This window comes from Ambystoma mexicanum, chromosome 6q (assembly GCF_040938575.1).
Source record: "Ambystoma mexicanum isolate Mex_15411 chromosome 6q, UKY_AmexF1_1, whole genome shotgun sequence".
In the NCBI taxonomy this organism is placed as follows: Eukaryota; Metazoa; Chordata; class Amphibia; order Caudata; family Ambystomatidae; genus Ambystoma; species Ambystoma mexicanum.
In genome coordinates this window covers 84,516,693-84,533,117 of record NC_090937.1, presented here as the reverse complement: position 1 = coordinate 84,533,117, position 16,425 = coordinate 84,516,693, and the positions used below count along the sequence as shown (strand labels likewise).

General features: G+C 47.0%; 1 protein-coding gene across 2 annotated transcripts in view; it reads left to right on the top strand.

Annotated features, from left to right (window-relative positions):
* The window catches only part of ZCCHC7 (zinc finger CCHC-type containing 7), a 607,337-nt gene that overhangs the window by 381,970 nt on the left and 208,942 nt on the right, over positions 1-16,425 (top strand). For both annotated transcript variants that reach the window (XM_069630519.1, XM_069630520.1), the window contains exon 7: positions 9,241-9,336. In XM_069630519.1, the coding sequence (XP_069486620.1) occupies positions 9,241-9,336 (96 nt within the window). The remainder of the gene's footprint in view (positions 1-9,240; positions 9,337-16,425) is intronic.

Sequence of the window (16,425 nt, the reverse complement as noted above, 5' to 3'; positions counted from 1 at the left end):
CGTTGGCCTCAGTTCTGTTTTTCCGATCGATTTTGCTTTGTGTCATGAAAATGACGCTTCTTCGAACTATGTCTTCCTCATCGAATCCTTCCATGCCAAAGACTGGCTTCAAAAAGTGTCAGAAATGCGGGAAGAAGATGTCAATCACTGAGGCCATCGAAATTGCCTCAGGTGCTTGGGTCCGGACCATCGGGTCGACGAATGCAGTTCCTGTCAGGCAATGACTAACAAAGCTCTTAAGGAACCAAGAGGTAAACTGTCGGTGGGGAAGGAATCCTCAAAGGGGGGGGGGGGCAGTCGAGGAAATCAAGATCGAGGAGTCGATCAAGGAAATCTCTTCTTCGTCAAAAAAATAGAAGAAAAGACAGCGATCTCCCTCTTCTTCGTCGTCTGAGACAGGGGTTATGACCTGCCTTTCAAAGCACGATTCCCCCAGAAAATGGGAGGCTTTCAGAGCCTCAATGATGAAACTTTTCGAGAATGCGGCCCAGACCCCCTCGAAAGAGTCGTATGAAGACCATGCCCCAGCTCACTCTAGAAGTGACAGAGGGAGGTCCGAGACCAAACGTACTAATTACGGCGAAAAGTCGTTGAGGGTATCGGCGGAAGAAATTTCCCCGACACCTTGTAAAAAAAAAAAGCAAAATAAGTCTACCGGTGCATAAATCAGTGGGGGCGGGGGGTCAACCTGACAAAATGGCGCCGAGTGTCCATCCGCCATTTAAGTCGGTGTCGGAGCTCTCCTCAACGCCACTATCGAAGGCATCGTCGACATCTTACTCAACGATGCTTATGTCGAAGACTCCTTCGACAGTGTCGAAGCCTGCGTCGATGACATTGACGCCCTTCTCGAGGCTGAGATCTATACCCATTACGTAATCGGCTAAAATGTACCATCCTGAGCCTAGGCAAGATATTCTCTAATCTATGGCTTCCATTTATGAGGAGCAATCCTCTGAAGAGGACGTTTCCCCTGATGGGGTAAGATTTGGAACAAGAGATGTCCCTGAGGAATTAATAGATCCTCATTCTAAGATGGCTGATCTATATGAATGCCTGCAAACAGCCAGTGGGCTGGATACTTCTCCTGAAGTGGATTTTGACAGACCCGGCCCTGCTGTTCATGCAGACTCAGGATATAGAACACTTAATAATAGGGTGATAGAATTTATGGGATGGAACAGAAATTCCCCTAATTACGAGCAGGATGACATGACAGACATCCTCAGTGAAGGCCCCCAAAAGGACCCTGTCCTTCCCTTTGACACAGCATTGCAAAAAAAGGTTATGACCACATGGGAAACCCCAGATTCGGGACCAGCTGTGAATAAAAAATGTGTAGGGAAATACAGGCCTTCCCCGTCTGATCCAGAATATTTATCAAAACATCCATCGCCTGAGAGCTTAGTGGTCCAGGTGGCCACATACACTAGGCATTCAGCTTATCTTTCAATTCCCCTAGATAGGGACGATAAAAAAATTGATGCCTGGTCCCGAAAGAGCTTTTCTTCGGGCAGCATGGCCTTAAACTCGACAAATGGGACATGCACCCTTGCAAGATTCACATACACCCTGTGGGATTGCATGACTGCAGCGGCTGAACACATTCCCGAGGGCGAGGAACAGGAAGGTTTCCTCGCAATTGTGAGAGATGGAAAAGAGGCTATGGGGGAATGCCTCCAATCAGGACTGGACACTGCTGACAGCATCAGCAGGTCCATGGCGTCTAGCACAGTGCTACGCAGATTTGCATGGCTGAGAAAGTCGGGCTTTGCACCATATGTGCAGGCCAGGCTGCTCAATATGCCAATTGACGGCTTGAGGTAGTTTGGCTGCAAGGCAGACGAAAGATTAGAAAAACGGCAGACCTCAAAAGCAGCGGCTAAGTCACTTCCACCTCTATAAGACAACATCAACAACACTCCTACTCAGGCTCATCTTCCTGGAGGAGTCGTCCTTTTCGATTCTACTCCTCATTTGGGAGAGGGAACGAACAGGCCAGTCAAAAAGGACAGCAAAGAAAATGTCCTCGTGGTGGAAGAGGAAAAACTGCTGGATCAGCCCCAGCAGAGGCAACTGTCCCCTCTGCCACTGCCGCTGCCACGCCACTCTTGACTCACAAAAGCCCAGTAGAAGGCACGATCACTCCGCATCTGAAGGAATGGTGGGGCATTATTTCAGATGCTTGGTCACTGGAAACAGTAGCCCAGGGTTACTGCCTTCCCTTTCAAAGAAGGCATCGGGACCATCCATCGGGAGCCAGCTCTGCCAACATTCCAGACCCGCTCCTTGTGCAGGAGATCTTAACCCTGCTAGAGAAAGGTGCAATAGAACATGTACCTGTAGCGGAAAGGAACAAGGGTTGGTACCCCCCTTACTTTCTCATCCCAAAGAAGGACGGAGGATTGAGACCCATCCTGGACTTAAGACACTTGACCAAGTTCCTCAGGAAGGACAAGGTGAAGATGGTAACCCTTTCTCAGAACCTTCAGGCTCACCAACTCCAAGATTGGTAAGCACCATTGGACCTTCAGGATGCTTACTTTCATGTGCCGATCCATCTAAAACACATGAAGTACTGGAGGTTCGAAATTGGCCGTTCTCAGTATCAGTTTCGAGTCCTGCCATTTGGGCTGACATCTGCCCGAGGGTTTTCACCAAGCTGATGGCTGTAGTGGCAGCAAATCTTAGGAGTGGGGGGGGGATTCACATCTAACCTTGCCTGGATGACTGGTTAATCAAGGAAAGTTCACCCGAACAAGCCCAGGGACATCTGACCATGACCTGCCACTTCTTGCACTTACTGGGCTTCTCCCTAAATTACAAGAAGTCAAATATGATACCATTCCAAAGACTCCAATTCATCGGAGCAGTTCTGGATAATTCTTCGGGAAAAGCCTCGCCTCCCGAGGAGAGAGCTCATCACATTCTGCAGATGGTAACAAAGTTTCAGAATGCCCAGCATCTGCCAGCCTTCAACTTTATGAGATTGCTGGGCCTCATGGCATCCTGCATTTTTATGGTGCCAGAGGCCAGATTAAGAATGAGATCCCTTCAATGGGCCCTCAGGATTGAGTAGTCCCAATTTTCGGGGAATATGTCAGATCTTTTGCAGGTTCAGGCCAAAGTGGCTCAAGATCTACTATGGTGGATTTACAAGGACAATATTCTCAAGAGAGTACCTTTTTGGCAACCATGGAGATAATGGTAGTGACAGACGCCTCACTCACGGGGTGGGGAGCCCCCACCAACGATCTGTCAATCAGCGTTTGTTGGTCTCCATCGGAGTCCAAACCTACACATCAATCGGTTGGAGCGGAGTGCGGTCAGACCAGCGCTGAAGGCCTTTCTGCTCACTGTACGTGGAAAGAATGTTCTGATAATGACGGACCACACAGTGGCCATGTACTACATCAACAAAAGAGGGGGGTGTAGGGGTCACTTACTGTGCATAGAGGCAAAGCAGCTCTGGTTTTGGGCAATACAAGAGGGAATCTCTCTGTCGGCAGTTCACTTAGCCAGAGAGAAGAATACAGCGGCGGATGCTCTGAGCAAGCAAAGCACAGTCTCCCACGAGTGGGAAATAGCTCAGGAATTCCTTCGAGATCTTCACCCTTTGGGGAACCCCACAGGTGGATCTGTTCGCAACCAGTGTCAACCGGAAGTGCGACCAGTATTGCTCAAGGGAATTTCCTCCAAGAGGAGCTCTAGGGGATGCGTTTGTGGTGGACTGGGAATTTCCACTTCTGTATGCGTTTCCTCCAGTCCCTGTGATTCCTCACATAATCAGGAGGTTGAGAAAGTTCACGAAAACCATGATCCTAATTGCCCTAGCTTGGGCCAGGAGAACGTGGTACCCGGACCTTCTGGACATGTCACTCTGCCCTCCAATACGTCTTCCACAAAGGGAGGATATCCTCTCACAAGAGGAAGGTCGAGTCGCCATTCAGAGGTAAAAACACTCAGCCTTCATGCATGGTTTCTGAGAGGCTGAGCTATAAGGATTGGGACCTCCCGGACGACATAATGGAGATTTTGCTTTCGGCCAGAAGGCCACCAACAAAGTCCCTATACCGGTGTTGTTTGCAATACTCCTATAGTACTTTCTTTCCTTTTACACTTGGCCAATTTGGGGCTCCAAGTTGGCACGATAAAAGGATACTTGGCAGCGCTATCTATTTTTAAGCGCTCCTCAGAAGAAGTGCCTTACTTCAAGATGCCCTCTGTTATTCAGTTCCTGAAAGGGCTCACAAATGTGTACCCTCCAACCTCTTTTCAGGAACCCGTCTGGGATTTAAATTTAGTTTTAAAATTCCTCACATGTATTCCATTTGAGCCCTTACACTCTTGTCCACTAAGGCTCCTTACTTTAAAGACAATACTTCTTGTGGCAATTACATCAGCCCGCAGGGTGAGTGTTTTGCAGGCGCTCTCTTGCCAAAAATAGTCTGACTTTCACCTGTCACAAAAAATCACTTTACCTTCCTTCTATCCTCCTCCTCATGCAAGTAAGGAGGAAGAAAGACAATACACACTGGACCCTAAAAGGACTCTCAGTTTTTATATCACCAAATTGGCTAAATTTAGGCAAAGTAATCAACTTTTTGTCGGATATACTGGACACAAATTAGGACTAGCAGTAACCAAACGGACATTATCCAGATGGATAATTCTAGCAATTACTGAATGCTATAGATTAGCGGGGAAAGATCCTCCAGATGGGCTGAGGGCTCATTCATCCAGGGGCATGGCAACTTCAACGGCCCTTCAGAAGGGTTTCCCGGTGCAAGACATTTGTCCAGCGGCCACCTGGTCCTCTATTCACACCTTTGTGAAACACTATTCTCTAGATTCAACATCATCACAAGGAGGCCTTTTTGCCAAATCCGTCCTTCATACAATCCATGATTAAAATTGACCAGTACTCCACCTCCATTTTTGTATACTGCTTTGGGAGTCTATCTAAGATGAGGGATACGTGGGAGGACACAATCCATTCGAAGAACAAGTTACTTACCAACTGTAACGTTCTTTCCATTGGATGTTCCTCCCACAGATTCCTCATCGACCCTCCCAGCCTACCCCACCGTACAATTTGTCAATTGTAATCTGAAATCCTTGAGAGCTTCAGGTCTAAAGATCGCCTGGTCAACTATTCAGCTGGGTATATCTAAAAAAACAGAGCTGAGGCCAACGGGCACGGCTCAGGCCCTTTATACTGCGGATGACATTGATGTTCGACGGCAGCCCTCATGGGGCATCGACGCCGCAGCCTCGAGCACAGCGCCCTCTGGTGAGCAGAATTCTTTTCCCAAAGCAGCAAAGCCGAAGATACGAATATCTAAGATGAGGAATACGTGGGAGGAACATCCAATCGAAAGAGCGTTACAGTTGGTAAGTAACTTGTTCTTCTAGAAGAGTTGAACACAATTCAAATGTAAGTAAATAACTGCTACTTTTCAATGGAGCAATTAGCAACTCAAAGGTAAGGAAGAACTTAGTGGCTCTTTGTAACATATTCTGTTTCAGGAAACACACGAACACCTGTACAAGAAAGTACTTGTTATATTTTCTAGTCGGACGCCTTATACTTAAAAATTTGTCCCTAGTCGAAGAAGAGGGATCCTGGGGGTCCAGGAGCCAACAGTAGGCAGGTCCGGATAGGGCTCAGATGCAGGAAAATCAGAGTTCCAGAGGATTTCTCGTCAAACAAGTAAGTACAGACTTTAGAGTTAGCAGAAAGGGTTCAGGGACTTCGTAGAAGGCTCCCTAGATGTGTTCCAGCGTTAGGCCTGGGCGATGGTATGGATGAACTCCCAAACACACAAATCGCCCACACAGCGACACAAGACTTTAGGTAAGTACTACCCTCAGCCACACAGTACCTCAGCAGCAAAGAAGAGCTTGCAGACGGACGTCTTCATGATGCAGCAGCACAGGACCTGGTCTATGGATTCTTGATCGTGGAAACGAAAAAAAGGACACTGGATGGGAACTTGCAGTCGACAGAAAAGGCTCCCAACAAAGGATTCTTCGCTGCTCCATGCGGCTATGTGGATTTGACACCTTTTTCAAGGTACCAGATGAAGGATGGTTACTGCCGGTCAGATTTGCCTTGCTATTTTGGTCCTGCACTCTGGTGAGGGGACTTCAAGGAGTGGACTTGTGTCCAGCACGAGACCACCAACGTTTCAGGGAGATTCGTACTTCGGAAGACGATGCACCGCGCACAGGCTCGAGGTCCCAGGGTATTGGGGGTTTGCAGCCCAGGAATATCACAGCTCGTCGTGGGATGGCTCAAAATTCAGGTCTTCGCAAGAGTGGTTGGTCCCACCAGTCAAAGGGTCAGAGTCGTCGCCTTTCGGTCCCCAAGGTCGAATGGAAGAAAGGGTTAGAACGTGTTCTGGTTACACAACAGGCATCTCTGGTCGTTGTAATCCGCTACAGCCGCCTTCTATTCTTCCACATCGGATTCAGCAAGTTAAGTCGAGAGAAAATAAAAAGGGAAGCCCCAGTGGTAACCCAGCAACACTGAACCTAAAGTGCTCTGTGCTGCAATAATAAAATGATGTTGCCCAAAAAGTTATAGGAAAGGATATATACTATGGAGAGTCAGCAAAATGACACTCATAAAAAGAGTAAAATAAAGCGTGAGTGTGGAAAAAGGTTCCCACTCACTCAGGAACAAGGAAAAAGAATCCATAAGTCCAGCATAAAGTGCTCGGTGTCTCACAGTGGAAGGAGATTTAGCATATAAATGAAAACCTAACAGCTACAATCTAATCTAATGTGAAGATTGAACAGAACTATCTGACAAAGTTGTCTTTAAAATGTTGCCACCACCATTATTACATTTCGGTGGCATGATATCCGCTGGCTAGAAACGGAAGAGTGGTACAATCCTACTTGTGTGAGTATTTGTTTGCCAGTCTCCAATTTAAATTTAACATGTAAACCAAATTTTTAGGATCTGTGAAATTAACTGCAATGCAGTCACCATTGATTGTCTTAGTAGTGGACCCAACCTAAGAGACACCCCTATCCATTAAAATGTTGTCAGGGTTCATAGTAGGACCCGCAATCATAGCGTTAATCCAATGTGTCACTTTGTTAGCAAACGGTGGACTCAAATTGGCTATGATCAATAGGGCCAATATCTATAAGGACTCCCAACAAGGGGGTGCAGCCGCTGAGGGTAACTCCAAAATATAATTGTTGATGATCATCAGCCTTATTGAAAGTTGAAGATCTACCTGCAAACTTCCCGAACATGATGGAGGCCTTAGATTATTCAGTTCAACATTTGTCACTCTGAGCGGGTTTTTCCAAGATTGTGGGATTGACCTGAATGAATCATCACGGTCACCTCAGTGGGCTAGCTCCTCTTTTCCATTAGCCTTATCAAGCCTTTTGAGCTGTACCACATTCTTTAATGAATCATTAATTGTGTATAATGTCTCGAACGTCTCTTCCAAAGCTTTTACAAGCCCTGAGATCTGGTTAAAATGAACGGTTATATTTTAAATTTAACATTTATCACAGTTATGTTATTTTATAGGTCTGCAAGGTTTGGGTTAACAGAGCGAAGCTCATACACCTTGCCCCCCTTTTTCCCACCCCCTTTGTGGTCGACCGTTCATTAGCACAATGAGAGCTGTGTTGACTATTCTTGTGGTCTTCCGTAGCAGTAATGAACAGTCCTGTTGAGTGAGAAATAGATGTAGGTGTCTTGTTCCCATTGTCCTTTGGCCCATCACATAACTCAAAAGTATTTTACTTCGGTGTAGTTTAAGTATTTCTGTGGGCTGTTTAAGATCATGGGATGAGGCTACACAGTGCTGGTCATGCAGACGTCAGCAGTCAAATGTAGGCCGCTGCATGCAAGTGTTCCAATTCCTCTTCAGCTCTCAGAATTGTCTTTGATTTTCCCTGAGACTGCTTTCAATTAAGCATGTCATGTGCCCCGGTAGTGATTCATTGATATTCCTACATTGTCCTTTCTCATCTTGCTGCCAAATGAGCATTTTGGCTGAGTCACTGCTTTTCGCCTGCCCATCACAACCCAAAAGCAAAAAGCCGTTGGGGTGAAAATTAAATAAACCGTATTTCCAAGCTTAGTAAATCGGTAGGCTGACCTGTATCTCAATCTAGTTGTAGTCTGGGGGTGTGCACCTGCAGATGCACCCCTCATGCCATACGGTCAATTTTAAACTAGTTAAGATAGATTAGTCAATATCAATTGGGTTTGTATGGTTCAAATGCTCAAGGCTCGCCGCAGTCACCACTCTAAACCATGGTCTTCACTGTCTCTTTCTAGTAAATACAAGGAGCAATGAGCCAATATAAGTTAGTGGGCAAAAGGGTAAAAGAAAATCAAGAAGCCAAACCAGACTCTTGAAAGAAAGGGGCATGAGGCGCTTTCTTTTTCCTTGCATCAGATGCCCAGTTTAGAGCTCTTTGTACTGCTCAACAGGCTTCCCCCATGCCTCCACTTTCATGGCTGAGTCACCTTAGTAAAATGCAACTTGCAATTGTTATCGGCAGTGTCAGCGGGAAACGGCTCGCTCCAGGCTCCGCTCTGCTCTGCACTGACTTCCTCATTTCCTTTTAGGCCTGTTTGATATACTGAATACAGAAAAAAAGGAGTCTATAAAGCGAATCATTTGTAAATTACTCTTATCTCGCTCTCTCTCTCGTAAGCATATGGTAACTCAAATATGCACATTTTAGTGGACATAATGGGCCTCATTACAACTCAGGCGGTAAGGGGTTTACGGCGCCGTAAACAGCGCCGACCCTTACCGCCTGAGTACGAGGTCCCTTAGCGCCATGGCGGATTTAACACCTGCTTTTAGCAGGTGTTAAAATCCATGGCGCTAAGGGACCATGGAGTTAATTACGCCACCGTAATTTACGGTGGCGTAGTTAACGCCTTCCCCACTCCCATTATGCCCTATGGGGCAAAAATGGGAATGGGGAAGGGTAAATGGGGATTGGGGACTTACCGCCCCGCCAAGGTCGGAATGGGGCGGTAAGTCCGCCAACCACCATGGCGTAAACATAGTTTACGCCATGGTGGTAAAGTCACGGCCCAGGCGGTAACTTACCGCCTGGGTCGTAATGAGGCCCAATGTTTAATACATCTTTCTAGGCATGAATGCAGTTTACTCCTTTTTTCGTTGTTTCTTGAATTATGTATGATCCGTTATCCTAAACCTTTATCCAACGGTTACTTTCCAGATTCAGCCAGGACCAATCCAGAAACCCTGCTCCACTTCTGGAAAGAAAGCAAATGTATACTGCTATAATTGTTCCAAGAAAGGCCACTATGGACATGTAAGTTTCAACATGCCGATGTTGTTGCCTTTGTTTCTGAAATGTAAATAACAATGCAATAGGAATATATGATGTTGGCTGTGATGATGTTGGCTGTGCAACAGGAACTCTTCTAAGCAAGTTGGCAGAATCTCAGTGAAAGTGAAGCCATTGAAAACATGATCAGAAAGATCTGCTCCTAGTTGTGTAGTAATATAAATTGTCTCTTCTAAACCCACAACTGGGAATGGATTATCTCCAATATAGGAAAGTTGGCTACTTTGTTTCTCTGGGGTGGCATGTGACAGGAATGGTTGATCTCAACAGAGCAAACAACATTCTAACAACTTGTCTTATGTGCTAAGGCTAGAAGAGTACATTCAGTATCATCATAAATTTTCCCTATTTGCACTGGATACCAGTGAATGGAAGAGATGGAATAAGGTTTTAGTTCTCTTATTATAGGATCGTTTCTCTAGTGGCTGTAACGGTAAACTGAGGAGTAAAATGTATCCTGTGTGATGATGTCCCCTTCCTGACCCTGTAAATCAATGGTGTGTCGTTAAGGGGGACCGGCTGCTGCCGCCAGCAGTGTGATAATGGGCCTGAGGTGCGTATGGAGGATCCACGAGCAGGATGCACATCACCCAGAGGCACCTTAGCTCAGCGTCCCTTTAAGGAAAACGGATGTAAGCCTTGTTAATGAATGTGTCCCAATAACATTTCCAAAAGTAGTCATATTTTCTGCCTCTCATGGGCTTCCTCTTAGTAAGGTGATATAGAATATAGAGAATATAGAAAATCAGTGACCAAGGGTAAGCTCCTGTTTGTGCTGGCAGTTTTTAGGGGCTGGTGAAGGTCCCACACCAACATTCCCGCATGTGAAAATGTTGTCCTCACTAGGTTGTCAATTACTTCCCCTTCAGGGCTTTAAAGGGGGGAGGGGATGCCAATGCATGGTTGTGTGTGTTTGGAGAAGGTGTTCATTCAGAGAAAGCTGCAGGCATAAGCTGACTGAGCATGAGCAGAAAGCAAGGAGCTGGAGAGAGGAGTGGACGGAGGGTGAGAGGAGGAACGTGAGGAGGAGGGTGAAAGGAGAGAAGGGGGAACCGCTACGCATTAGAGAGAGGGGGTGAGAAGAGAATCGAGGTCGCTGGTGATGGCAGGAGAGAGGAGGAGGGCATGTTAGATGTTGAGAAAGCCAAGTTGGCAGTGTGGAGAGTGGTGGGCCGCGATACTGACAAAGGGGTGCCTGGGTTGGGTGCAGGAATGAGCATGTGTTGAAGCGTTGTGTAGGTGCAGGTGAAAGACAAACGCAGTGAGGTGGAGAAAGGGAATAAGGGACTGTGCCATAGACACACAAGCACTTGGAAAGACATCATGATGGAGAGCGCTAGTGGATTGGTGAACCGTAGATCCGGTACCTCGGAAAGGGTGACAGTGAAAGGCTTACTAATAAGCCTGTGGAAGTTCTAGAGTGATCCTTGTCGGTCTTGCTCCTCGCTTTTCTAAGAAGACCAGTTTGGATTTAACATTTGGCACAGATCAACGGCCGAACACCAATCCACACCCGAGACCTCTTAGGAGGAGCTCTATCTATTCTTTTTGGGCCACTTAAAACGCAGCCAAGAAAGTGGGATGCCCATGAGAGATACTTCAATCAGAACCTGTACGTTACCAAGAGATGTGTTAAGTGGAAAGTGCTTTTTTTACCTGATGTTGTGGTTAACTTTTTTGGATTCTTTTTTTTTTTTTCTTTCTCACAGCCAGGCTGTATCTAGCTCCTCTCTGATGTAGTTGCTTCGTCTTCAGAGTCTGTAAGACTCCTAAGGCAGAGGTACCCTAAAGATGCCCCATAATGTCCCAGGCTAGATGTACACTCGCTGTTAGTCACATGGCTAGGTTGGTGGCAGCTTTCCTTGTCCAAAATGTCCTCCACCAGGTGGAACCATTTTGTCTAGCTGGGGCTTTTTTTGTATTTGTATTTATTGTGTTTTATAAAGCACCTTTGTCCAAAGCACTTTACATAGGACGGTCAACAGTACATAGAATCAGAAATGCAAATCACTGTTCATAAACAGTATCAATCAGAGGACTGAAGCAGGTGGGTTTTTATAGAGGAACGGAACAAGATAGTAAGTAATGGAGCAAAGAGACAGGGTGCATGTTCCAGTGAAGACGGGCAAGGAACTGGAAAGAGCGAACGGGATTGAGCACAGGGGCGACGGGGAACTTTGAGTCTAAAAACACTAGCAGAACGGAGGGAGCAAGAGGGAGAGTAAAATGAAAGGAGAGATGCAAGGTAGCCAGGAGCAAGTCTGTAAAGAAATTTGAAAACTAGACAAAGTTGTATTTAAGCTGCGAATAGGACAACCAGCCGAGAGAGACAAGGGAAGAAGAAATTGGGTCCTGGTAAGAAAGAAGGCAGAGTGAGCAGACCGAAGAATGATAGATTGATTTAAGAGGAGCAAGGCGTGAGCGGGGAAGACCAAAGAACAGAACAGAACAATAGTCGGGAGAAGACTAGTATTTAGACTAGTGAAGAGACAAGGAGTTTGTAGCATGAATAGTAAGAAAAGTGCGGACTTTGCGAATATTGTAGAGATGAAATCGGCAAACGCGGGATGTAAGGGAGATATGATGGGCAAAGGAGAGATTAGAATCGAAGTAAAGGCCGAGATTGCGGGCAGTTGGAGAAATAGAGAGACTAGAGGGAGGAAAAGAAATGTTAAGGGGGGGGAGATTGTGACATGAGGGTGTTTGCGGGAAAGAATAGAACTTCAGTCCTTTTTGACTGAATTTCGACTATCCTTTTTGACTGAATCATCCAGGTACCTCGAGTGAGGGTTGTCTTTGTTCACCTATGCCTATTCCTTGTGTCATTTTTTTTGTGTGGGCAGGTGCAGATGTAGGTGTGTGTGCATATGTGTAAGGGTGGAGGTGCAGAAAGGGAGTAGTGGATACAGGATGCATTTCTCTCTTAGCTGGGAGCTGTAGCAGTATGACCCAGTTTTGACTGGTGTTAAGATGTATTTTCAGAATCCGCATGTGCAAAGATTCTGAGAGGCCACCCACTTCTGATGAAGAGGGACAAACGCTAATATCTAGCCAAACTCTATCTGGGTAGAGTGACTAGGGGAGCGTGAGTGTGGTGAAGTTTTCAGTTAAGACCACCCAGAGCACCCTTAATAAAAAAAAACTTAGGCAGAATGTATACAAATACAGATCTTTATTTAGTGCTTCGACAATTCTTATCAATGAAAAACCACACATGTAGCACACTAAAATATTCACTACTAAAATATACCCATTCACCTTGGTGTGCTCTGATAAAAGCACCAACACTTTACTTTTAGAATACAGTTGGAACTACTTCTCAGTATACTGTAAAATTAGTGAAGTGTCTAAAGAACTAGAAACAGGAAAGTAATTAAGACTTTTTTTTTTTATTAGCACCGCCAGCCCGCCTAACTACTTATCCTAGATAAATGCACACACATTCTAACCTTCACACAATTTCCCACACCTTGGACTTCGGTACCCCAAGGGCGTTCCCACCACAAGCACGTTGAGGTCATATTAATGTGCTAAAGGCGCTGTACAAATTACTACCACTCCTACTACTTTGAGAACTAATGGGATGAGAATAAAGAATTGAGCAAACACCATACAAAACCTTAGAATTAAGCTACTAACCTTATAAGTCCATCCCTAGCCAGAAACGAAGGGGGCTAGTGCCCTTAGACACAGGTCCTGATGAAAGTCTTTTCAGTAGGCTAGGAGTGTCTCTGTAGGAAGATTGAACAAGTGTTGGCTTGAGGCAACAAGTAGTGAGTGTTTCAGTGTTTATTAAAAACAAGAGGAAAGTCTTGACCCTCTCCCAATCCATCTAGGGGGAGACCCATGGGTGGATAGTAGGCCAGAACCCCACGTTCAAGGCTAGGCAAGGGAGAGCTAGGGCTAGGACTTTACACTCGTACATCGCTATGGAGAGAGGAGGGGCAAAACAGTTATGTTTACTCACTCCCTGTACACTGATTCACTCAGGCCACCGTAGGGGTTCCTGAAATAGCTGGGCCTTCGGGATTTGTTCCTTGCCTTTGTTGGAGGAAGCACAGGGGTCATGGGTGCAGAGGTCATTTCAGATGTCTGGTTATTGGGTCCGGCTAGTTCGCTGTTCCATGCTCAGATGGGCAGGATTCTGGACATCTGGACACCCAGGACATGCCGACTTTGGGGCCACCACTCCAGCAGCGACCTCAGAGGACTCCCACGACATGATGCAGGAAGCAAAGAACAATGGCCACTTTGCAGAAAATGGCAGAAGGTTGCCCTTGTGGTAGAAACATAAACTTGCCCTGTAAAAGCCCCTCTTTGTGGTGGGGATCTGCAACTTCGAGGAAATGCCTATTGTTCCATAAACTGAGTATCTGCAGATCACTAAGGCTCGATTCAGGTTGCCTACTGTGACAGCGTAGTAGCCTAGGTGGATGTCTGCTTAGTTCACAGGATGATGAGAGGACTGTTCTGAGCACTTCCAGCAAATGGAACTTCATGCATAGGTTGGAACTGGTTGGTCCGCAAATGGAACTTCATGCATAGATTGGAACTGGTTGGTCCCGCTGGTCCCAGGGTCGAAGCACAGATGAAGGTCTTCAGGAGGTCCATAGCCCATCATTGGCAAGCGTCTGAACAATTCAAACTGGCAGGGGCTGTCCAATCATAGACAGCCTCTGGCCACTGCACCTGCCCAGCAACAGACACACCTGGCTTGGATGTGGACTGGGTCCAGAAAGACACAGCCCCCAACATCCACCACACACACAGACTACTGCTTTACCCGCAAAAGCTGGAGCTTTCCCCGGGAAAGGGCTTACTGTATGTGGACAATCTGGCCCCTCCAGGGCAGGAGGAAAGTCAAACTAAAAGAAGGCCAAAGGCCAGGTGAAAATCTTGTGGCTATTTTCGAGTACATGGTAAAATAATTGGCGTTAAGCGGTAAAATGTAAAAGGTGCACTATGACTATAATAAAGAAAACACTACAAAAGTATCCGCTGTTGCCAGCCCATCTTGGACACATCATGCAAGTAACCATAAACAAAGTTACAGTAATAGCATCCCAACCCACTTCACATAAGGTGATGTGTGCAGGAAAAACAAACCAAAAACGTTCCCATGAAGAACAGAGTTCTCCTACAATGATATCCTGATATCCATAAGGACTGATTAGAGTCTGTAAAACGATGAGCGTAGCAAGATAAGTGGAGCAAAAAGGCGTCACTTACTTCCAAAAGTCAGGAAAGGTTTATATACTTCTAAAGCGCACCTTCACCAACAAGGGATCATGGCGCTGCTGGTAAGAAAGCAGCAAAAAGAAATACTCCTACGTGCCGTCCCCTTTCCTCCATACTTGTGGGATATTCCTTCCTCCGGGACGAGACAGGAGCACTTTTGTTAAAAAGCATCAACAATTACATTTTTGTACTATTATTTTTACGCGGGGTACCATACATGGCTGTAACAATGTGCTCCGCCCGCACATCGCCCTTCAGTCCTTTTCTCCGCGCGGTGGGGGCTGGATGCACTTGCATCACTGGCAGTTTTCGTTTTTACTCCTGTTGCCCTTCCTTCTTGCTCCGGTTCCACGGTCGTCTAGTCTTTCGTCTATGCCAGAGCGCTCCGGCCAGGGGACTCCTTCCCGGGGTCTTCCAGGTCCGGGAGGGGCTTGTGTAGCTCTGTCACCACGGGTTCTCCTGAGGTGCCCCAGGGGGCCTAATAGGCATACCGGAGTGTTCTCCGAGGGTTCCCGCAGCAGACCTACCAGTACCGGACATCGTTCTGAGGTTCACCTTTTAGGTGCTAAGGTTAAGCCCAGCATGTCTGTGGCTCTGGATACCAGGGTTCGCCCTGAGGTCTCCATTTCTGGAGCTTTCCACACTGACACCGGGGTTCGCCCTGAAGGTTGGAGGTTTCTGGAGCTTTCCATACCGAGTCACGGCTCGATGCCCCTATTGAGGGAGCTTTACGTACTGGATTAAAATCCGAGATTCCTCTTGTTGAGGCTAAAGTCAGCACTGACAGATCAGAGAGACCCTCTTTGAAGGTCTTGTCAGTGAGGTATATTCCTCAACCGTCTCACGCTCAGGGTCATGGTAGTACTGGTTCTGTTGAGGGGGCAAAGAGGGCGGTCACAGACCATTATCCCTCCACTATCGGCTCTGCTGAGGTTTCTCAGTTGGAGACTAAGTTTGGGGTGGGTTCAAAGATGTCAAGTAAACATCCGAGGCCACCCAGTACCGGCTCTGCTGAGGATCCTTGTAAGGCTAAGGTGTTGCTCAAGTCCCCTGACTTCCCTGAGGAGGCAACTGCCTCATCTCCACATGTGACGCAGTACTCCTCAGGTGTCTACAAAATGGCGGCCCAACCTCTGTGGTCCACGGTGGCCATTTTGGATAGCTCCTTTACACCTACGTTCACGACGTCTGGTGCTGGGAGCATTCCTTTTGGGGCTGAATAGCCTTTTCCACGCCACGTGGACAACAAAAACCTGTCCCACCCTTCTTTCGGTTGGCGTGCTCAGGCACTGCTGACTCATACTGTCTCGCTCCCTCCTGCTTCCGCTGCACTGATCTCTGTGGACCCGGCTGGTGGTGGACCCTCCTGGCAACCATCCTCCTTGCGTTCATGGGGGTATGCCCCTTACGAGCGACCTCTTCCCCTACCAACGCCTAAGCCCTTGTCTGAGCATGAGTTTTTTTGGGAAGTTCAGATGCTCATGCACTCTGACCCCATGAAGGTGTATTTCAAGCGTCTGTTCAGGGAAATGTAGCCTGAGCCTCATGTCCCACCTTCGGTTCCGACTGTTCCAGTGGTGCCACTCCCTCCACCGCTTCCTTCTGGACCTCCATCTCTTCCTCCTCTGCCCCCGTTGTCTCCTATAGAGAATACACCGGCGGACCGGGACAACACTTTAAAACCTGAGGCGGTATGCTTGGTGGACCAGTCTTCTGTTCCCGCTTTGTTGGATGAGCCTCAAGCGGATCAGGACAGCGATGAGCAGCCCCGCTCGGTGAGAGCATTCCATGACCGGGTCCTGTATGTGATGGCCC